At 39.7% G+C, this 23,356-nt stretch overlaps 2 protein-coding genes across 6 annotated transcripts in view; one reads left to right on the forward strand and one right to left on the reverse strand.

Moving 5' to 3' along the window:
* The first annotated feature begins 1,801 nt into the window (after positions 1-1,801).
* HNRNPA3 (heterogeneous nuclear ribonucleoprotein A3) lies at positions 1,802-11,747 on the forward strand. 4 transcript variants are annotated; one of them, XM_044242398.1, is made up of 11 exons: positions 1,802-1,862; positions 3,856-3,978; positions 4,067-4,213; positions 4,292-4,502; positions 4,766-4,855; positions 4,942-5,034; positions 5,115-5,195; positions 5,865-6,008; positions 7,076-7,198; positions 7,309-7,381; positions 7,474-11,747. In XM_044242398.1, exons 1-10 carry the CDS (start codon positions 1,857-1,859, stop codon positions 7,359-7,361), a joined length of 1,071 nt encoding a protein of 356 aa, XP_044098333.1. In that variant the 5' UTR covers positions 1,802-1,856; the 3' UTR covers positions 7,362-7,381; positions 7,474-11,747. The 4 variants fall into 4 exon arrangements, with proteins under 4 accessions (XP_044098333.1, XP_044098330.1, XP_044098331.1 ...); XM_044242395.1 differs by having other exon boundaries at positions 1,805-1,928; XM_044242396.1 differs by having other exon boundaries at positions 1,805-1,928; positions 10,159-11,747.
* A 5,217-nt stretch (positions 11,748-16,964) lies between these two features.
* The window catches only part of NFE2L2 (NFE2 like bZIP transcription factor 2), a 34,981-nt gene continuing 28,589 nt past the window's right edge, over positions 16,965-23,356 (reverse strand). For both annotated transcript variants that reach the window (XM_044242399.1, XM_044242401.1), the window contains exons 2-5: positions 21,098-21,364; positions 20,508-20,597; positions 19,682-19,873; positions 16,965-18,694 (exon numbers count right to left, since the gene is read on the reverse strand). In XM_044242399.1, coding sequence (XP_044098334.1) covers positions 17,468-18,694; positions 19,682-19,873; positions 20,508-20,597; positions 21,098-21,364 — 1,776 coding nt within the window. In that variant the 3' untranslated portion in view covers positions 16,965-17,467. The remainder of the gene's footprint in view (positions 18,695-19,681; positions 19,874-20,507; positions 20,598-21,097; positions 21,365-23,356) is intronic.

Below are 23,356 nucleotides of genomic sequence, written 5' to 3' on the forward strand. Positions count from 1 at the left end.
AATTATAGCAATTATGATTGTTATTATTGATTAGGAATAACTTGGTTAGGAAACATCTAGACAAACATTCCCTATAGTGAAGCCAAAGGATCAGACTGCTTGATCACCTCTGAAGCACCTCTTAGGTACCTTGGTGTGGATACCATCTTCCCAAGGTCTTTAACTTTGTGTTTTCCTAGGTACTCCGTATTGATTAAGTTAACGCATGACTATTTCACAGTAATAAAACTCACAAAGCCTTGATGTATAAACAAATCACTAAGGGTATACTTTTTTCTGAACGTCTTAACTACTGTTTGTGGCTATCAGGAGTACCAGATAAGAATACTTAATGGCTCCCTTGTGATTTGGAATCATAGTAACAAGAGGAGTCTGGTTTGGAGGGTTATTTCATTCAAGTTGTATTAAGGCCTGGTGACTGGTTTCTCTCGCAGAACAGAGTACTTTTTGTTCATGTCTCCCAAAGAAAACACCTGTTCTGCTTGGCAGTGATAGATGAACATCAACAAATTCTTACTCTGTTTTCCCTTTTCCAAACTCCAAACCGACCGTTCCCCATTTGGTTTTTTGTTTGTTTTTTTTTTTTCCATTCTCCACTTAACACAAACTTTTTCAAAAAATTTATAATATTTATGATTTTATTTCTAATCTTTCCAAGGGCGGGCTTGATCAAATCTAAAGAAGCTGCTCTTACAAACTGCTACATTAAAATACAGGGCATTTCTAAGCAGGGCAGGGAAGACTTGTAAATTGTGGTCACTTTAATCAGTACCTTTGTTTAAACATGTTTAAACATTATTAATTTACAGTTCTCACAGGTGTCGGCGATCACCTAATTTCACTCCCATTTTCATTAAAAAAACACACACACACACAAACTAAAGCTCAGCGAGATCGAATAACTTAAAATTACTTGGTTAGATCAAGGATTATTAGATCTCTGGTTTTTAACTCTTTATCTCGCTCCTTATACTTCGAGACCGAGTTGGAAACATTAAAGTAAAACCCACTCCCGCAAAGGGAGCCTATCTGTCCATCTTTTAGAAACCTTGTGAATCGTTCCTTATATTAAATCCACAAGAACTGCTGCTTCAGCTCTTGCCACAGAAACCATGAGTTAGTAAACAGTGGCGACAGATTTCTTGAGTTCGGTGAGTACTTGAACTGACCTCGACCAGGTCGGCCTCAGCTCATTAAGGGTGAAATTTCACTGTCAGCCGCGTTTTTGAAGCCTTTCCAAGGAGCCCATTGATTCATGTAAGTCGGGGTCGCCAAGAACGTTCAGGGAAGCCCTCACAGTAGGCGTCGCAAAGAAAATGGTCTCTGGCATCCGGAAACGTGTGAGATGCCGAGAAGCCTAGAGGGCTCTTCTGCAACCTTTCAGTACAAGAGCGAAAAGTGGGGTTTTATTCAGGCAAGGGAAAGAAATGAATTCGTAAGTGAATACCGAGAGGTCTACGTGGGGGAGGGGAAAAAAAGGCCAGAAGAAAAAGAAAGGCCTTTTTCTCCAGTGACGAGCGGTCACAAGGCGTACTCCAGACGTGGGCGCTCACCATTCGCTGAGTCCGAGATGACGTCACCGCAGCCTCCCCGGCGCGAACGGCGGAAAGGGCGGCACCGCACTGGAAGTTGGCGAGGCGCGCGCGCTCCCGCGCCCCGGCCCGCCCCCGCTCCCTGCCGGCCAACCCGCTTGTCCATTCTCTTTTCGCGCCCAGTTGACCACGCCCCCTTCCCAACTCGCCCCTCCCCCACCAGCGCGGCGGCGCGCGGAAAGCGCGTCACGTGATGACTAGCCCCGCCTCTTCCTCTCGGTCCCATATTGAACTCGAGTTGGAAGAGGCGAGTCCGGTCTCAAAATGGAGGTAAAACCGCCGCCCGGTCGCCCCCAGCCCGACTCCGGCCGTCGCCGCCGCCGCCGGGGGGAGGAGGTATTAGGGGGAGAGCGGGGGGTTGATGGGTAGTGGTCAGCATGGGGGACCTAGCTCGGTGGGAGCGGGGAGGCCGGGTGGACCGGATCGGCCGTCCCGCGCTCTGCGTTGAGAAGGGCGGTTGGGGGGAGGGGAGCGGGCCTCAGAGGTCGCCTTGGGGCCCCTCGCCTTTCTCGCCTTCTTCTTCGGCTGCACAAATGGCCCTTCGGAGGCGCTGCGAGGTTGGGGAGATCTCCGGAGGCGACCCGGCCCGCCGGCCGCGCGGCCTCGGATTCGAGGCCGAGGGTGGCATGGCGGGCCCCGGCGGGAGCGGTTGGGAGGAGGCGGTGGGGGAGGGGAGGGGACGAGCAGTCACATCCGGGCGAGCGAGCAGGCGGGCGGTGGCCACATTGACATTGATCCGCTGCCGCGTTACGAAATGGCGCATTGGGCCGCAATGGCCGCCGCCTCGCTCCACCGCCCGGAAAGAGAGCGCGGGATTGGAAGGAAGCGGGAGGAGGCGGCCCGGCAGAAAATGCCACAAATGGCTTCGGATCATGCGGCCTACTGCTTTCGCTGAAGTTAATGCCGGCGCGTTTCTAGTCCTTGTAGATCTCTGAGGCGACGAGAATTTTAATTCTCCTGTTTTTTTCTTCTCAGTACCCAGTTGACAGTACGAGATTTTTTTAAAAGTTTGCTGCCTTAAAATACTTCTTTTTTGCCATTCTTGCTAAAACTATTTAGAATTACACGTATCTTCGCGTCGTGCGGGTCGACTCTGGTTGTAATTTCTTGGATTTTTGTTTGAGAGGACTGCAACCACAGTTGAATTTTTCATGTTAGAGATAATTTTATGTGGGTTAAAATTGTATTCTGTCATCTCTGTGTTCTATCGATTAATTACAGCTAACCAGGATTTGAAACGATGAGACCAAGTGAATTGATGCTTTAGGCTATTAATCATTTAACATTTTTTTCTAGCATGTCACAGTGTTTTCATATTAAATGCCTTAACATCTCTACTTTGGAAGACACAGGAAGACATTAGAATGTAAATGTGAGCCCCTTTATTTAAGGACTTTGGATGAACTATACTTAATGCATGCATTAAATGTCAGTTAATTTACTAAGGAGCTAATTCAGTTGCAAAACAATTCAGGCCATATCTTAATTTTTAAAAGTCTCTTTCTCGTGCTCCATTATTGTCAAAAAGCATATACTATATTTAATATAAGTGCAGCTTGCCCTGTTTGTGACCGTGTATTTTTGAAATTTTTGCCATGTGATACAAGTGCAAATAGGTAACTTTACAGTATATACCCTAAAACAAATTGGTTACAGAAAGCTATTCTGATATTGGTCGGTGTCTTTTTGTAATTTTGGGGGATGGGGGAAGAGTGCTGGTTTAGCCTTGAATTGAGGAATATCTGTTTTAACCTTGATATGCTTGAAAGTGATGGATTTTTTTAAAAATTTGCTGCTCAGAGCCTTTAAGTTACATACTTCAGTTTTGTGGTTTAACATTAAATGTTTGAAGTGTAGACTGATGAGGGAAGACCTGAAAAATGGTATGGATGGAACACTACTTATACAGCACTTCGTTTTCTTACTTAAAGAGAAGTTTGTCAGTAGCAACTTCTAAAATAATTTGTCCCCAGATACTTTAGTTGTAGTCCAAAGTTAAGGGACTTTTGATTGTGGAATTTTCTTGGACTTAAATGTAGTTGGAGTGATACTGGCATTTGTAAGGCTGTGTAGATTTTTTTTTTTTGGTATTTGGGTACCTTTCATCAGTTGGTGTGTGGTCTTACTCCAGTTTTTAATTGGACAGTGTTAATGGTACAGGAATCTGATACTGAGTTTATTAAATATTTGTAGCAGATTAAAGACATGCATCTCAGCAATTTACCTGGTAAAAGAAATAATTGAAATGTATTTGTTTCCTCAGGGCCATGATCCAAAGGAACCAGAGCAGTTGAGAAAACTGTTTATTGGTGGTTTGAGCTTTGAAACTACAGATGATAGTTTAAGAGAACATTTTGAAAAATGGGGTACACTTACAGATTGTGTGGTGAGTTACTAAAGGAACAAAAAAAGGCTGTTAAGGGGTGTAGGGCCTGTACAGATGTATTTCAGTACTTTAAAATTTTGTTTTATAGGTGATGAGAGACCCCCAAACAAAACGTTCCAGGGGTTTTGGTTTTGTGACTTACTCTTGTGTTGAAGAGGTGGATGCAGCAATGTGTGCCCGACCACACAAGGTTGATGGGCGTGTAGTGGAACCAAAGAGAGCTGTTTCTAGAGAGGTATTTTCATAATATTATGCTGTGTAATATGTGAGATAGTTGGAGAATTTGGTTTTTGACTAATTTTTTAATCTGTAGGATTCTGTAAAGCCTGGTGCCCATCTAACAGTGAAGAAAATTTTTGTTGGTGGTATTAAAGAAGATACAGAAGAGTATAATTTGAGAGACTACTTTGAAAAGTATGGCAAGATTGAAACCATAGAAGTTATGGAAGACAGGCAGAGTGGAAAAAAGAGAGGATTTGCTTTTGTAACTTTTGATGATCATGATACAGTTGATAAAATTGTTGGTAAGTAGAAACTTCTTGGAACTTGAATGAGAAAACAGAAAAGGTCCCTTTGTGCTATGTTAGATTTGCCAGATTGCGTTATCATTTTGTATTGCATTTAATAGCCTATAAAGCATGTGGTTCAGTTTTCATAAATGACATTCTGGAACACTCCCTCATTCTTGAAGTGACTACTTTCTTGATATTTAATAAGTTATGTAGTGATGTGTTTTTCCAAACATCAAATAACTTCTGTTTGTTTGTTTGATTAAAAAAAATTTTAGTTCAGAAATACCACACTATTAATGGGCATAATTGTGAAGTGAAAAAGGCCCTTTCTAAACAAGAGATGCAGTCTGCTGGATCACAAAGAGGTGAGTAGTACAATATATACACATAGAATAGGTATGAATGGCATTTGTAAGGTTTTTTTAAAGCTCTCCCTTTCTCTTGTTTAAAGGTCGTGGAGGTGGATCTGGCAACTTCATGGGTCGTGGAGGGAACTTTGGAGGTGGTGGTAACTTTGGTCGTGGTGGAAATTTTGGTGGAAGAGGTAAGAGGGTGATTGTGTCTACCTGAAGTTTACTGGTAAGTTGTATGTTTGGTTTTAATTCATACCTTGTTTTTCCTCAGGAGGTTATGGTGGTGGTGGTGGTGGCAGCAGAGGTAGTTACGGAGGAGGTGATGGTGGATATAATGGATTTGGAGGTGATGGTAAGTTTTTAATGGGTATTTGATATTTTGATTTTGTTTCTATACTTCATGGAAAGTTACTTGTTTATATTTTTAATTTCAGTTATAATTGGCATGGCTTGACTACATTAAAGTAGACTTTTCCCCCTTTAACTTATAACTTTAGCTAGTTCTTTTTTGGCCAGTAGCATTTATTGTACTAGCATTTGAGCTGAATTGTGTCTTGGGAGATAGTTTACCATTTTCTTTATTAGTGAACTTAAATTTCAAAAAACTAGATCTTTTTTTTTTTTTTAAAGTATGGAAAGATACTTAAGCATTCATCTTAAACTCTGTCCTCACTAGGCCGTGCTGCTGCCGCCGTTGCTGCTGCTTTGGACTGCACAGGCAGGGGAGGTGGGGAAAGGCAGAGGGAGGAGAAGAAGCAGTTCCCCACTGAGCAGGGATCCCGATGTAGGGCTCAGTCCCAGGACCTTGGGATCATGACCTGAGTGGAAGGCAGCCACTTAACAGAGTTAGTCACCCAGGTGCCCCAGCCCAGATTTTTGATGCTCTGTTAATGAGGTGTTAACTAGTCTTGAGTGTTAAATTAAGTCATTGATTTATTTCCAAGTTGATCAATTGTAATATAAATTAGAGTTCAGTAACTTAACACATTGATGTTTTTGTGTGACTTCCATTTTTCTTAAGGTGGCAACTATGGTGGTGGTCCTGGTTACAGTAGTAGAGGAGGCTATGGTGGTGGTGGACCAGGATATGGAAACCAAGGAGGTGGATATGGAGGTGGTGGTGGAGGATATGATGGTTACAATGAAGGAGGAAATTTTGGAGGTGGTAAGCTTTCATTTGTTTTATATGTTCAAGATGTTTATAGTTCATAACATATTTCAAAATGTGTTAAAATGCAACATTTGGTCAAATAGTAATACTAGAAAATACTAAAAAGATGAATGATTAAACTGAATTTTTTTGCTTTGCTGGCTGTTTAGCAAATTGGTAAAATATGAACATATTTTTATGTTCATACATTTTTATGTAATTTTTCAACATTTTCTAGTTTTTCAACGTTTTTATGTAATTGAATGGATGTGTCTCAGTAATGTATTTTTTGCTAGAATTTTGATTCTGCGCACTTTTAAATTGGACAAATGGGAACAGTAAATTGAATGTGCAGACACATTGAAATGAATAGAGTGTGGTCTGGAGTTCGGGACAGAAGTACTTTAAAGATTTTATTTACGTATTTGACAGATCACAAGTAGGCAGAGAGGCAGGCAGAGAGAGGAAGGGAAGCAGGCTCCTTGCTGAGCAGAGAGCCCGATGTGGGGCTTGATCCCAGGACCCCGAGATCATGAGTTGAGCCGAAGGCAGAGGCTTTAACTCACTGAGCCACCCAGGTGCCCCCCTAGGTACATTTATCTTTAAGCTATATGCCCAGCGTGGGGATTGAACTCATGACCCCCAAATCAAGAATTGCATGCTCTACCCACTGAGTCAGCCAGGCACCCCTAGAAAAATTTTTTTAACAGCCAATTTAGAATACCTTCTTTGTCACTGACTGAAAAGTTGAGCTAGTTCTAATTAGAGCAGTTCAGGTATAGTTGATGATAGTGGTATGAAGGCAAGAATGTGTGCTAGGGTGTTGGCATCTGATATGGACGAAAGATGGCACCTATCTGTATACATGCTTTTCCTGGACCATCTTTTTATATCCTCTCTTCCTACTTAATGCCTGAGGTCTGCTAGTGGCCCTCTTGTGGAGTCAGTACCTCTGTATATGGTTTTCAAAGGGTCGCCTTGTAATAGAGTGATGTCATGATTGTGGAAAGGTAATAATCAGTATATTAAAAAGAAGAAAATAATTGTGTAGGTTAACCACAATAAAACTTTTGTAATTTCAGGTAACTATGGTGGTGGTGGGAACTATAATGATTTTGGAAATTATAGTGGACAACAGCAATCAAATTATGGACCCATGAAGGGGGGCAGTTTTGGTGGAAGAAGCTCGGGCAGTCCCTATGGTGGTAAGTACTTTTCTTCGCCTCCCCACCCCCTACCCCTTTTGGTTAAAAATTATTGCAGATTTCTTAATTAAAAACTTATAACATTTTTTTTTAAACCTGTGTATTTCTAGGTGGTTATGGCTCTGGTGGTGGAAGTGGTGGATATGGTAGCAGAAGGTTCTAAAAAATTTTCAGAAGAAAAGGGTAGGTATCTTTAAAATTTTATCATGATGATAAAGAATATGTGGAACTGTTCACTGAGTGTAATAATTTTTTTATCCTGTATTATTCAACAGGCTACAGTTCTTAGCAGGAGAGAGAGCGAGGAGTTGTCAGGAAAGCTGCAGGTTACTTTGAGACAGTCGTCCCAAATGCATTAGAGGAACTGTAAAAATCTGCCACAGAAGGAACGATGATCCATAGTCAGAAAAGTTACTGCAGCTTAAACAGGAAACCCTTCTTGTTCAGGACTGTCATAGCCACAGTTTGCAAAAAGTGCAGCTATTGATTAATGCAATGTAGTGTCAATTAGATGTACATTCCTGAGGTCTTTTATCTGTTGTAGCTTTGTCTTTTTCTTTTTCTTTTCATTACATCAGGTATATTGCCCTGTAAATTGTGGTAGTGGTACCAGGAATAAAAAATTAAGGAATTTTTAACTTTTCAATATTTGTGTAGTTCAGTTTTTCTACATTTTAGTACAGAAACTTTAACAAAATGCAGTTTTGAAGGTGTTTCCTTGTGAGTTAACAAGTAAAGAAGATCATTGTTAATTACTATTTTGTATGAATTTTGCTAAAGTTAACTGTAAAGAAACACCTGCTGACTTGCAGTTTAAGGGGAATCTATTCTCTGCATTTCCAAACCATGAAATGAATGGGCTCTGACATGTGGAGAGAATAGATAATTTGTATGTTTGCAATGTGTGTTTTAGATAAATAGAATTGGGTATTTAAATTAGCATACTTGTGAATTTAATAGCATTAAGATTTACCTTCAAATGAAAAAAATCTCAAAATTTCTATTTGGTTTTTGTGCATTTTCTTTCAAAATGTAACCATATGATTTTAGTGTGTTAGTTTTGCTAAGAGTCCTAGCCATGTTTAGAGCATCTCCATTCTACATTCACCTTGGTCACATGTGAACTGCCATAGTTTTATTTGGGTGTAAAGAATGTCTACTGCCCTTTGTTTAAGTTCTGGAAAGGGGCAGTGGATGTTTTCCCTTCACTTAAAAACCATTCTTAAAAATTTAAAAATACAGGACCACTAAGTTTGCTGTGTCTGAGCAAATACTAGTGGCTACCATTTTTTTTTTCCCTTCCCGTTTTCAAAGCACAAGAGGCCCATAAATCTTCGGTTATTTTCCTTGGTTTAATATATATATTTTTTTGATACAAGCTTTCAGAAACAAGAGAATAAAAATCATGCGTTGTTGAACCCTTAACTGGCTGGCATGCTTTCCTGTTTGTACCCTCTCTATTGGATAAAACCAAGGACAGTCTAGATAAAATCGTAAATGACTTCACTGCAGTAGAAGTGTAGCACAGTTGCTTAGTACAAGCTTCTCACTTCCCCACAGACCTGAATTAAAAGTTGAATAGTCTGAGTTCTTGCTCACTTAAAATCTAAAAGAACACACTGTTACTCCATGTGTATGCTTGAACCTGAATCGTGTCGGTATGAGTTAACAGTTTGGAAGACCTTGGTTGAGAAGAGTTTCAGATAAGGTCATATATAAACACCAATGTCTACTGTTTCGCGCCAGCTAGTGCTTACAATTTCATTCGAGCCCTAAGTTATGTGCTCTGCTGTTACCTTTCTTTGGCAGTTGAACGTTGAATTCAAGATTATTTTTGTTTTCAGAAGTACTAAGCAAAACAAGCAATAAAAAGGGGAATGGGGCGTGCTAGTGTTTGAATATGCTCTCTTGTTGCTCTAATTCTGTGCCTCTGTGCATTATTAATATTTGGATGCATGCAATGCCAGCATGGAAATCGGTCTTCACAGATACTGCAGTTTTCCAGAAAACACTCACAAACCAATAAATGTAACAGACAACATTCCATTTGTTAATGGACATATGTGAATAAGCAGCGTAGAAAATAGGCTAATATTAGAAAATGGTTAAGTCTTTAACAACTTCAAATGTGGTTATATAAATGGACACTGTCAATGTTCATAACTTAAACCTGGGTACCTGGTCAAAGTACTGCTTGGGAAACATTTTATTAAAATTGAGCTAAATTGTCTCAAGTTCTTTTATTCATATAATAAAGGTTGAAGGAATGGGGGAGATTAACATTTCCTGTTGCTATGTTTGTGAAATTGTTTGACACAACCTTGACAGTATCCTTTAATGGCATATGAGGTTAATTGTACTGTTAACAACCTTTTTATGTTCTGGAACTAGTTTAATAGTGAAAATATTTTCAGTAAGTTGATGTTTGCAACCTATAAGCAGGTGAAATCTGTGTATGTGACCTGTTTATAAGTTGTATTAGCTTAGTTCTTGTGAACAGTGTGGAAAAGTAAGCCATGAGGAGAGCGATTTAACCAGCTTTAAAGGACCTAAGGTGTGCATTTTAAGCACAGTCTGGATCAAAGGAGACTCACTAAGACAGGACTTCAGCAGCCTTTTGAGTATGGACAAGTCAGCATAAATAAAGAATGACAAGGCAGCAGCAAGAGCTTCAACTACAGAGAAGTGAAGGCATAAGATACTATGGTGATAGTGAGCAACTTTCCAAAAGCTAGTTAAATCTGCTTATTACAACTGAAATATCGAAGAAAGTCTAGCAGGAAGGAGCTCTTCGCCTATTGGAACATCAATGAGAGATAGTTGCCACAGTCACTAGGTCTAGCATTTAGACCTGCAAGGAAGGGCAATAAGCATTAGGTAAGGCTTGAATTTGAATTTTTTCACTAATTAAAGAGTAATTTTTTGTAAAGCAAGGTAAGAGTAATCTTTTTGATTTGCAGGTTGAATGAGAACCCTTCTTGCCTAAATGAGGAATGTCTTTCCTACCATCTTAAATACGAAGGTTTCTGGCTGGGTAAGGTTTGTAGCTCACAGTAAAAGCTGATGACACCATTTGTTTCCCTACAAACACATATTACATATTTTCAAACTTAGGTCCACTAGCAAAATTATTCAGCTGATAACTTCGAGAACCACATCCAACACATTTTAAAACAGTTTTAGGCCCTGGCAACAACCATGAGTATTTTGAGTCAGCTATGGCTCCATGTATATGATTTATTCTTGGTGTCTTTAGGATAAAGTTAGTTTTCGATAAGAGGAGTAAGGTAATAAGCAGAACACTTGTAACAGAAGCATTAAGCTGCCAATCCTCATTCTATGAAAAACCCCTTAGAATGAACTTCCAAAATTGCCAGGCAATACAGACTGAAAAATGGTTTTCATTCAAGTGGCCTCAAATTCTCTTGCATGTAAATTCAGGGAATTACTTGAATAGGGTACATTTTTGGTTCTTTCTAACCAGTTAGCCAGAAGTAGTAGGGGCCTAATTATGCTATTCCCTTTTTAAAATATTTCCCAAAGAACATTTTAAATATTCCTGTCACTATTCATATCAGTTGGTGATTATTCATAAGGGCTATTGCTGGCCCAAAAGGGCTTACTAAAATTTGAGATTTGAGGGGTACCTGGCAGGCTCAGTTGGTAAGAGTTGAGCATGCAGCTCTTGCTTGGGTTTATGAGTTCAAGCCCTGTTTTGGGCAAACACTTGGGCAGGTTTAAAGCAGTTTCTAAATTATAAAGTTCATACGTAGTAGATTTAGTTCGCCAGAGTTTATTCTTGGAAAATGACTGGTTGGCTCTGTTTCTGTACCTAAATCAGGATTGAATTTCTACACAGAAGTGTTGAAGGTAATAGTATTTTGATGATTTTTTTTTTTTTTTTTTACTAAGTGGTTGTAGTGTGACATTAAGATAGGAAACATTTTTTTAAAAAGGCATTGTTCTTTACAGTCCATCTCATTTCTTGCAAAATAAATAGATTTTATTTAAATGTTCCATTGTCATTCCTGAAAATGTGCTCTTCAGTCATAGTAGCAGTTTAAAAAAAAAAGGAAATTCTAAGGAGGGGGAAAATGGTTGAGGAAAACATTTCAATCAGTCTTGTCAAGCCATCTCACATGTTACTGCTTCCCACGCTACATTTTTTCAAAAACAAACCTGATACACGCTGAAATCTTGAAGAAAATTGGGTAATACAGATCATTTAAGGATCTGAACAACTGAAATGAGCTTGTTTCTTAAGAGTTCCACTATGTAAGTTACAACTTGAAACATTTCTAGTTATGGACAGTCTCTCAAAGTTCCAGTAATTGATGTCACAAGTAGTTGAATGATTTGCAAGTTAATGCAGGGGTGAAGTAAGGATTGTTAGCCTATATAATATTCAAGATTACTTCTAAATTCAATGTTTTATCCTGATTTTTAAGACTTAAGAGGTGGTCTGTAATGGATTCAAATGTTTCATTTGTAGTATAATGAGATGTTTACAGAAAGATAACTTTTTCATTAAAATATTTTTAGAAATGTGTGTGTTGTTTTGTTGCTTCACAGTGTTGATGTGATTTAAACACTAGGTGAATATTACATTAGTAAAATAACAGGAAACTTGGAATGATCCTTTATATAGCAGTTAAAGATCATGGATTCTGTTCAGTGGAAAATGAATACACGACACTAGAAGTACATGTTAAAAAAAAAACCAAAAGCGTATTATTTAAGGATATAAGTCTTGAATACCAATAGGTGAAATGTTGGAGTGATGAGGAATCTGAACTTCTGGGGAAAAAAATACAAAGTTACGGATACTCGGGAAGAGATGGGGACAGGGTTTCGGATGTTGGATGAATTCCCCTCCCCACCCCTATCCAAGGCAGTGGATTGCTTGAGTCTACTGTGGTGTGATGGGCTGGGAGGAAAAAGCATGAAATTTTGTCACACTGCAGTGGTGCATTTTAATAAAGGTGATAAGAGCAAAGTGATCAACTGTAAGGGCTTTGAGAATTGTGACTTTTAGGAAAACTTTATAGCACAAGTATTTAGATTCTTAGTGTTAATAATAGCATATTAAATACAGTTGAAGCTGTGTGAGGAATTTGAGCTGTTAGGATTGCAACACATTTTGATCACAACACAATATATGCAGTGGTTTCGTATTTTGCAGCTTTAAGTACTTAATAATCCTGTTTTAATATTTGACTTCCAAAGTAACTCAGCAAGGGTGGACTTAATTTCTACCAAAATAAGTAAATTTGTCTTTCAGAGTGAAAATGATACTCAGGCAACAAAACATTGGAATCTTCCATGTATTCATAGACTAAATCTTCGAGATGAGTGTTTTGCAAAAACTGGACTTGTTATAGTTGATTTAAGTTAGGATTGTATAGAAAGTACCAAGGATTGGGAAGGGGTTAAGATTAATAGGTAAAATATGCCATTTTTGGTTAGATTTTTTTCAAAGACCAGTAATTACAGATTGTATTGAACTGCCTTTCAAGCGATAAAGGTTAAGTGAACACCATACTGAAAGCTAGTTAGGAAATAAGAATTTGCCCAAGATACTCCACTTGAACAATTTATTGATAAATTTAGATAAAGTTAAGTATAAGGTGTTGGCAGCTTTAAGGTATGAAATGGTTTAGTGTCACCTAATCCATGTATATAGGCATTCTAGTTGTTAAAAGGGCCTATATAATCACAAGGGCAACTCAAGTGTAACGTTGCACTTGACATCAAAATACATCATTAGTCTGTGCATTGTTGACAGAAATGTTGAATAAATTGTTCTTCAAAATATTTGGGAAAAGAACTGATAGGTGCTCTATTTGGATTTAATCTCATTTGTCTCTTACATCCTTAATAGGTTAGAAAATTCAGTTAGGTTTTTGTTTCTTGGAATCAAGTTTAACAGTAAAATACTTAATAAATACAGAAGTTTTGTGAGCTTTGGCAAGTTTACTTGGGGTTTCTTTTTTATGCATGCTACACTTAGGCAGTTGGGTGATGCCAGCAGACCCCTAGGAATGGTGGTTTTATATACATTAAATATGTAGAATTAAGCATTATATTGAAAATAGTAATCAAGGGACACCTGGGTAGCTCAGTTGGTTGGGCATCAAACTGATTGCAGCTCAGGTTGAGAGATAAGCCCCATTGTAGGGCTCTGTACTGGGGGCTCTGCTCGGCCTGGAGCTTGCATAAGATGCCTCCCCTCTCCCCAGTAGTAATCAAAATATACGAAGTTTAACTTAGTAGCATATGCTTCAAGTATTGAATGAGGCTAGTGGGATTGACTTTGGATTTTGAGGTTGTGATGCATAAATGGTATTCTGAAATAACAGGCAGCTGGTAAGGATTTTTAATAACCGTTAAAGCACCAGTGTGATTTGTTATAATATTGAAGGAAATGTTAAATTTCATTAAATGTCAATAACTCAGTTCAAAATCCTGACATCCTGTCCAGATTAGTAGCTGTTTTGACCTAATATTTTTTTCATTTATGAAATGGAGATTATACCTACTCTCGTTAAGTCTGAAGGTTAAATCTGATAATGGGTTTAAAGAACTTAATCTGTTACCTGGCCCATGGTCCCTAAAGATACTTTCGGTAATAATTATGGGTACTGTCTTAATATCTTAAAGCATAGTTAAAACTTTAATGGACAAGGTTAATTATGCCATTCTTTTTTCTTTAAAGATTTGAGAGCAAGAGAAATAGGGGGCACAAGTGGGGAGGAGAGAGAATCAGTCTCCCCACTGAGCAAGGAGCACAACTCCACTCTTTCCCAGCACACTGGGATCATGACCCTGGTGGAAAACAGATGCTTGACCTTAACTGAGCCACCCAGGGGGGTCCCTGTTATGCCAATGCCTTAAAGAGGTTTTTTTCCTCCACAAACTGAAAGTTTTTGAGATTTTTAAATTCTTCTCCAGCTCTCAAAAAGTATAAAATGCAACTGAAAACTGAACCTGTCCTGGTAAGTATTTTCAAAATAGGAATGAGAATTATTCTGCGTATGTTTTGAGGCTGAGAAGTATGGTATGAGAAGTACAAGTTGAGCAGCCACCCCTTCCCTAAAAATCCTGGCCTTGAGAAATCTCAGCAAGTTGTTTCGTTGCCTTTCAGCTAAGGTTTCTAAGAATGCTTGACATATGTCAGTGTAAAAGGCATAGGTACAGATTTTAAAACGAGTCAAATATTTCAACAATTGGATTGCCATACTTAATCTGAGGACACTAAAAAGTCCAGGTGGACTCAAGTCCAGATGAGATGAACACTTGGCTTCATTTTGTCATGAGGTTAGGATTTGGTGTATTTAAAATTGGGGTTTCTAACTCTGCATAGTATGGTTAGTACTTCAAAGTCAGTTTTTCGGGTACTGTAAAGAACTATGGTTACTTGAATGAATGAACTGCTCTCCGGCTAGAAGTCTGTTGCAGTCTGCCTGGCAGTGCTTTTCGCTCCTGTTAAGTGCCAGCCCGTTCCAGGTGTTCCAGGTGGGGCTGCTGGTTTTGGACTCCTGCCACATTCCCAACATGCTCACACACCTATAATTTTGTCTAAGGGTGGGGCACTTTTGTCAAGATCCTGAGATTAATTTTGTTGAGTTTAGAAAAAAACAAGGTTTCCAGGATCTCAACACCACCACTTACAGGAGATACTTGACTGCAGGAGGAGGACCAGGGCAGAATCTGAATGAGTATTAAGATATACCCATTAGTTCTTGAATTCACTTTCAACCCTGAGCTTTGACCTTTGAGTCAGATTCTCTAATTTGCTAATCTGACTTCAGTTTCTTTCACTAGCAGCTAAAAGGCATTCTAGTAAGGCTAATAAGGAAAATAAAACACCCATTTGCAGAGTGCTTAATGAGCTTGGCACATTACTTTCTGTGTAGTAACTCAATACTTGCCCTACAGATGAGGAAGTGAGCCTATGTGCTTTGAGTTACTGGAGGTCATTCCAGGAAAATGCTGGCAGCAAGCTCAGTCAATCTGGCTTTAGGGCCTGTGGACCTCTACATGTATCACTCCTAAGGGATTAATAGGATTCAGTGAATAATCCACATGTACTTAACTCTAACTGTACATAACTCTCAAGATGAATCTTGAGATTCAATTTACCCACAATAAAAACACAAGATAGATTAGATGAAGAAACAGTGAATCGATGCTGAGTGGTCTACTGGACAGCCTGCAGATAGTTTTGTGGGGCCTTAACTTGGTCTTATTTTTATGTTTAATCTTTCAGTATGTCCTAAAGTGAACGGATTTTCCCACCTAGACTTCCCTTCTAACCAGTCTTCATCTCGGGGCAACTCAGTTCTTAAGTATGTTCAGGTCCTTGAGTGCACCTTCACCCAACATCCATTCTTTTTTTTTTTATTTTTTAAAGATTTTATTTATTTGACGGAGATCACAAGTAGGCAAAGAGGCAGGCTCCCTGCTGAGCAGAGAGCCCGATGCAGGGCTCGATCCCATGACCCTGAGACCATGACCCGGGCCGAAGGAAGAGCTTAACCACTGAGCCACCCAACATCCATTCTATCAGAAAATTCTTTACCTTTGAAACCTACCAAATCCAGTGCCTTCTCATTCCAGCTATCACCTCCCTAGACCAAGACAAAACTATCCCTCCTATGTGAGTTATTTCACAGCTTCCCCACATTCATCTAACTGCTCCCATCTTCACCCTCTAGACTATTTTCAACACATAAGGCTAAGGAAACTTAAACGTAACACAGTAGCTCCCCATTTTGTAAAAGCCAAAGCCATCATGAAGGTGTTAGGGGTTCTGTGCCACATTACACTCTACCTGCCCTCTTTCTTCCCCCTCCATTTTCAGCCATGTAGTCCTTTTTCTGTCTCAAATAGGCTTCAGAACCTTTGGACTTTGGTGTCTTGTCTGCCGTATCTTTTTAGCTAATAGAATGGGTCTCCCTCATCTTCAGATGTTGCCATCTCAGTAAGGCTTCTCTTCTTTGCAACCCTATTTATTCTAGCATGGGGGCAGAGGGAGAGGGAGAGAGAATCATAGGCAGGCTCCATGCCCCAGTGCAGAGCCTGACACAGGGCTTGATCTCATGACCCTAAGATCATGACCTGTATCGAAATGCTGTCTGACACCAATTGACTGAGCCATCCTGATGCCCCTCCAACACCATTTTAAATCGCAATGCTTCCTTTCTACTGGCCTTCCCAATCCTGGCATGTGTCAAGTTTGCTGTCTTCAAAAACAGATTTGGGGGCACCTGGGTGGCTCAGTCATTAAGTGTCTGCCTTCTACTCAAGTCATGATCTCAGGGTCCTGGGATTGAGCCCCACATCACGCTCCTTGCTCAGCAGGGAGCCTGCTTCTCTCTCCCACTCCCTCGGCTTGTGTTCCCTCTCCTACTGTGTCTCTATCAAATAAATAAAAATCTTAAAAAAAAAAAAAAACGGATTTCCACTGTGTTCTCTGTATTTTAAAAAATACCTAGCACATGGTAGGCAAACATGCACTGATATGAGTAAACACAATGTTTTCATGTCAGCATACAGTATTTTCCTTGGTTTGAGAGGTACTTGCTATTGAAAGAAAATATCTTTTTGATATACTTTATAATCTCTGGAACCAGAAGTTTAGTATAAAATACTTGTCATATTATCACTGACTGGAAACATTTTGAAAATGCAAAATGCCTGAATATGTTAAGTGTGTTACTGTTATGGAAAATAACTGTAAATAAATGCAAATAAATTCCAAAGATTAACAGTAATATTCCTTTATTAGTACCAGCTTTTCAACTAAATTGGTTTTTGCCAGAGCTAAACAATTTAATATAAAAAAAATGCTTTTGTTCATACAGTATTTATAAAAAAAGTACATAGTGGTTAGTTTTACAATTTGCTTTTAGCCAGATATCATATAAATCTATGAATGTAACAAATTAGGTAAGAACAGTATAAATAAGAAGTTTTTGTAGTATTTACACTTATACAGAAACTAGCCCAAATGGTGTTCTAAGAAATGAAGTTTGCAGTTAAAGTGAAACTACTGATTCAGCATACTGATGAATTATTTTAATGCTTTTTAAAGTCTGTATTATTTTCTATACTAGTTTTGACTACAGTTTTGCATAGAATTACTTATAAAGTATATTTTTGCATTTCACATCACAGTAGGAGCTTTTAGTATAACAGTACAAAAACAAAACCAAAAAAACCCCCAAAACAACCCACTAGCTCAGAAAAGGTCAGATCTTCCCAAATCTAGTTTTTCTTCATATCTGGCTTCTTACTTTTGGGCACAAGGAATACATTTCCATCTCTTGTCTGCTGCAGGGAGTACTCACTAGGAGAGTAAGGTTTTCCATCTTCATCACGGAGCATGCTGAACACTTCGAGATACAAGGTGCTCAGTTGTTTTTTCAGTAGATGGAGGCTTTTGTCATTCTCCCCTTTTTCTTTGAGCAATTTTTCTTTTTCATCTTTTAAATGATCCAAATCTTGTTCCAGTTCCACTATATTTTCCAGTTTTCTTTTTCTGCAATTCTGAGCAGCCACTTTATTCTTACCCCTCCTGCGAATATCTCGAATTAATGCCAACTGAGCCTCATTGAACTGCTCCTTGGACATCATTTCATTGAAGTCATCAACAGGGAGGTTAATGATCTTTTCAACAGGGAATGGGATATGGAGAGCTTTTGCCCTTAGCTCATCTCTTGTGAGATGAGCCTCTAAGCGGCTCGAATGTTTATCTTTTGTGAATGGGGTTTTCCGATGACCAGGGCTTACAGGCAATTCCTTCTTTGGCGTGTTTTCGCACTGGGTATCACGTACAGGAGCGCTGTGCCCTGGAGATGGTGACAGGGGTTGGGCTGTATCTCCAGCAGACTGTACTGGCTGTGTTTTAGGACCATTCTGTTTAACACTTCCAGGAGCACTATCTATCTCTTCCATTTCCGAATCACTGAAGCCAAGTGGTGTGTCTCCATAGACTGAAGATTCCACCGAGTGTTCTGGTGATGCCATGCCAGGACTTGTGTTGAGTGAAATGCCAGAGTCAGAATCATTGAATTCTGTGCTTTCAGGCTGGTTCTGATTGAAGGCTTTACAGAGTGATAGATCAGAAACATCAATTGGCCCATTAAGAAGTTCAGAGAGTGACTGGCTTAATGTAGCAGAGGAGGGCACACTGTTGCTACTACTGGGTTCTGCTATGAAAGCAGAATAAAATTCATCACCAAAATCTGTGTTTATTGTGGCATCTGAATTTAATGAGTTCACGGTCAACTGGCTGGAATCTTCTGTGGAGAGGATGCTGCTGAAGGAATCCTCGAAAGCACTTAGAAAATGTGGACTACAGTTACCTACTTCTTTTTCCAGTGAGGGCACTGATGAGTAGAAATGGTAACTGTTGTCGATTTCTGTCATTTTGGTTTCTGGACTTGGAACCGTGCTAGTCTCAACCAGTTTGTCATTTTGAATATTAAGACACTGGAAAAGAAGTTTTTACTAAATGTAAATCAGGTTAAATATTTTAATAGCTGATAATCTATATCTCACGGCAAATATTTAATATTTATTTATTTTTTAATTTTTTTTTTAATTTTAAAGATTTTATTTATTTATTTGACAGAGAGAGATCACAGGCAGAGAGGCAGGCAGAGAGGGAGGAGGAAGCAGGCTCCCTGCTGAGCAGAGAGCCCAATGTGGGCCTTGATCCCAGGACCCTGAGATCAAGACCTGAGCCGAAGGCAGCAGCTTAACCCACTGAGCCACCCAGGCGCCCTTATTTATTTTTAAAGGATTTTATTCTGAAGTAATTTCTACCCCCAATATCGGGCTTGAACAAGACAACCCCATGATCCAAGATTCACACGCTCCAGTGATGAGCCGTCTAGATGCCCCTAATGGCAAATTTTTTTTTTTTTAAAGATTTTATTTATTTGAGAGAGAGAGACAGTGAGAGAGAGCACGAGCGAGGAGAAGGTCAGAGAGCGAAGCAGACTCCCCATGCAAATATTTTTAATACCGGATAATCTGCATCTGATGGTAAACTCTCTCCCCACCCCCATTCTTTCCAGGCTCTTCTGTAATTCAGACAATTCCCATTTCTGATAGATACTTATGTCTAAGCATACGTATTATTTTCAGAGTTCCTAGATCAGACTTCTGTCCTACAAAGACCAGATCTTTCCTCAAGACATCCAGTCCACTTAATTAAAGTGCATGGAAGTGAGCACGAACAGCCCTCATGACTAAATTTATTTAAGTAACCTCTACACCCAGCGTGGGGCTCAGACTCCCAACCCCGAAAGAGTCACATGCTGTAGGGAACTGGGCGGCCCTCCCACGATGGATTTAAAAGCCCCCTCCAATCCTTCCCCTAAGTCGGTGACATGTAAATAACTGCAGTAATTAGTTTAAAGGCACTGAATATGAGAGTGTCTTTGGCATTTTCTAATAGTAGATCTTAGTTACCTGCAATTCTGGAATGGATAATAGCTCCTCCCAAACTTGCTCAATGTCCTGCTGCATATTGTCTAGATCAGCAATGACTGACTGAACGAGGAGAGTCTGGGGTGACTGAGCCTGATTAGAAGCAACGAAGACGGGAGTCTCCATTTGGCTGGGAATATCAGGAACAAGTGACTGAAACGCAGCTGAAGAAACCTAAAATTGACCAAGCATGTATCTACGTGAGTCTGCGGGCAACACTGAAGAACTCCCAGGCCCCATCACAACACCTTACACTGGACCTGGCTAACAGTTCTGTGCTTCTGTAGTTAGAACCCTATTTCTACAAAACGAAAACACATCTTTTCTCCCCTGACTCCAGATGGACTCATTTACTAGTTTAACTCTTTTATGCTATGCATTTGAAGGTAAATTTCAAAATAAGTAACAATCTTGAAGTTTTAACTTGTATCTCTTGGTAAAAATACCTAGTACAGGGCTTCAATCACACACACACACTATTTAAATGGTCAACTGAGCAAGTCTTGGTTTAATACCCGGTTTACTTTTTACTCACCAAAATTTATTTCTAAGTACCTATAACCAATGGATTATTTGTTTCCATGGTTATGCAGATCCATGCTTCTAGGTATGCAGGGTAAGTGGTTTTGGTTTGGTATTGTGTAGGGATTTGTTTTTTTTGCTTTTTTTTTTTTAATTGTGAAGTTAACTGGAGGCTAAGTTTTCTTCGACAAAATTTCCTCCTAAAATATTTTTTTTTAATGGGAGACACACTTATAGGACATACTAAATTTAGTTGGGGAGCTTCAGTGTTAGTCAAATGCTATACCTCATTGTCATCGACAAACGGGAATGTCTCTGCCAAAAGCTGCATGCAGTCATCAAAGTACGAAGCGTCTGGTTTGGGAATGTCGGCAACCTTGATAAAAGGGAAGGGGACATCAAAGAAGAAAAAGACTGCTCAGTATCAGACAATGTTTATAATACAGTTAACCAAACACTTACCTTCTTTCAGAGATCAGTTTAGTATAGAGCACAGAATCAAACCACTAAGACCATCTGGGTTCCAATCTTGGCTTCCCCCATTTCTTGAGTGCTCTAAGCTTCAACTGCTCATCTATAAACAAAACGCTAGCAATCTGTACTACTAGTTTTACTGCTGCTAGATCCTCACGTTCTGTTCCCACAGCTTACAAAGCGCTGCCAATGTAAAGTACGCCCTTGCACTCCTTACAACTCTGTGAGGGCAGTCAGTCAGGTTTGAACTCGTCAGGAGGCTGAGGTTGGGAAGCTGACTTGATTTGGTCATGAAGACAGTAAAAAAGGCAAAGCTGGAATGCAAATCCAGACGTTTTAACTCTTGGGCCAGTATCTCTTCCTTAAACCCTGACACCTTCCCAAGAACTGAGTTCTTTGTACCTGGGAGTAGTTGGCAGAGCTGCTGGTTTCTGATGGGATGTGTTGGGCTGGCTGAATTGGGAGGAATTCACCTGTTTCTTCATCTAGTTGTAACTGAGCAAAAAAGGCTTTCTCTTGCTCCTTTTGGAGTTGTTCTTGTCTTTCCTTTTCAAGTTTTTTCTGTTTTTCCAGCTCGTGCTCCTTCCGTCGTTGACTAAAGTCAAATACTTCTCGACTTACCCCAAGATCTATATCTTGCCTCCAAAGTATGTCAATCAAATCCATGTCCTGTGTTTAAAAAAAAAAAAAAAAAAAAAAGCCACGGTTAAGATGGTTTTTAAAACGGCAGGTACCATATAATCTACATTATGCCATTGTTGATGGGGGTAGGTAATGACCATCTGAATGGGAACACAGATCCAGTGTTCTGGAAGGGCACAGTTAATTCCATTCAATTAATCTATTCATTAAAAGAAACAACAACCTACAAACACAGCCATCCATTCTAACCACTTATTACTTGATTATTAACGACTGGATGATGGCAGAGTTCACCAAAGAGCCAAGTAACATGCTGCACATTAAAGTTCTTGAATTTTAAAAAAATCCCACATTTGTTTAATGGAATACAGAAATTACAGCCAGGACTCTAAGTCACTGGTTTCTTACGAGAAATGGAATTTGGAAAACATGCTCAAATATGTGGAATTTTTTCTAAACCCATTTTACAGCTGGAGGGAAGGTGGGGAATGGGACCCTTGTTCAATGTCAATCTAGCAGCTGTGAAATTTCACCTTCTTTTGGTATTTCCTACATGAAGTTATTTCCCCCCATCATTTCTTGCTATTCTTGTCCCCATGACTCATTTATTAAAACAATTTCCTCTTGACTTGAGTTTTAGCTCCTGAGGCGTGAACAAATTAGTAAAGAAAAGTCCTAGCTAATGGTGATCTTGTGACCCATGGGTGAAGCAAGAGGCTGCCTTGAGAAAGAGGTAGTGCTCACTAGTTTCACTTCTGAGAAATCACAAGCAGTCTTAAGAAAATAACACAAAATGAAAAACAAAAAACCATGGCTCCAGGGAAGGATGGAAGTTACCAAAAGTTTTAAGATAATGGGGAGAATCTTACAATGAGGGATGGTTATTTTGATTTCTGTAACAAAGCTAGGCCTTGGTTCCACGTCCAGACTTTCCTACCCATGTGTTAAAAGCAGTTTTCTGATTTATACCTTTCGTTTTGGGCAAGTCTACCCAGATAGGAAATTTAAATCACTCTCCATTGAAGAAAGCCATCTATACTGAAAATAATATGAGATGGAGACCAGAAAAATCAAGACATGGGGGAAGGGAGTTGGGGCCCAAAGGCAGGGTAGACACAGTGTGCACAACCAACACCGACATTTTTGGTCCTGGTGATGGCGAGCCGCACTAGGTTGCCCCATGTGTCTGGACTCTACTGCTTTCCACCTCCAAGGACAAAAATAACATGGTTATTGCTTCACTGAGCAGTCAGGCTATTTTTACCCGACAAAGGAGGAGCAGGCCACCCAGCCTAAATGCAGCACAGCAACATGTATAGTAGAGGCCATCGCTATAGCCTTGGTGGGAGAATCCTAAACACCACGAAATGCTGCTCCTGGGGTTTATCATCCTTCTAGCCTCGAGCAGGGTTAAAAAGTGTCCCCCACACACGGCAGGTACAGTTAGAACAGCTGTAGCTCTTCTGAACTACAGCCAACATCTGTCAAAGGCTTTCTACCTGTCAAGCATCATTTGAAGTACTCTACATACAAAGAGATCCACAAGACAACCATATGTAGACAATATTCTTATTTTACAGATGAAAATACCAAGGTTTAGAACAAAGGGAGACTGCTAGAAAGTGTACAGGGATATGTCCTGGGCAGCCCCAAACTTGGACTTGTGCTGTCTTAAACCACAGGTTACACTAAAAAGTATAAAATCTGATCATTGACCAGTGGGCAGGATATAAAATCCACTGTCATACACACACACACACACACACACACTTTAACATCTTGGTGGTGTGAAAAAGTGGCCAGTTTACGGAAGGCTGGATTGAGCACATCCACTCAAGTCATCTTCCTGGCCACGACAAGAACACAGCAACCACAGAGCATTTATTCATACGTGGCTAGCTCCTCAGGAAGCTCCCCACGAACAGTAAGCATGAAAATAATTTCCAGGTTAAAAATGATGGGTCTCCTTCTGATCTCTGTCTGTCAAATGAATAAATAAAGTCTTTTAAAAAAAAAAAA

This window comes from Neovison vison, chromosome 3 (genome assembly GCF_020171115.1).
Source record: "Neovison vison isolate M4711 chromosome 3, ASM_NN_V1, whole genome shotgun sequence".
Taxonomy (NCBI): Eukaryota; Metazoa; Chordata; class Mammalia; order Carnivora; family Mustelidae; genus Neogale; species Neogale vison.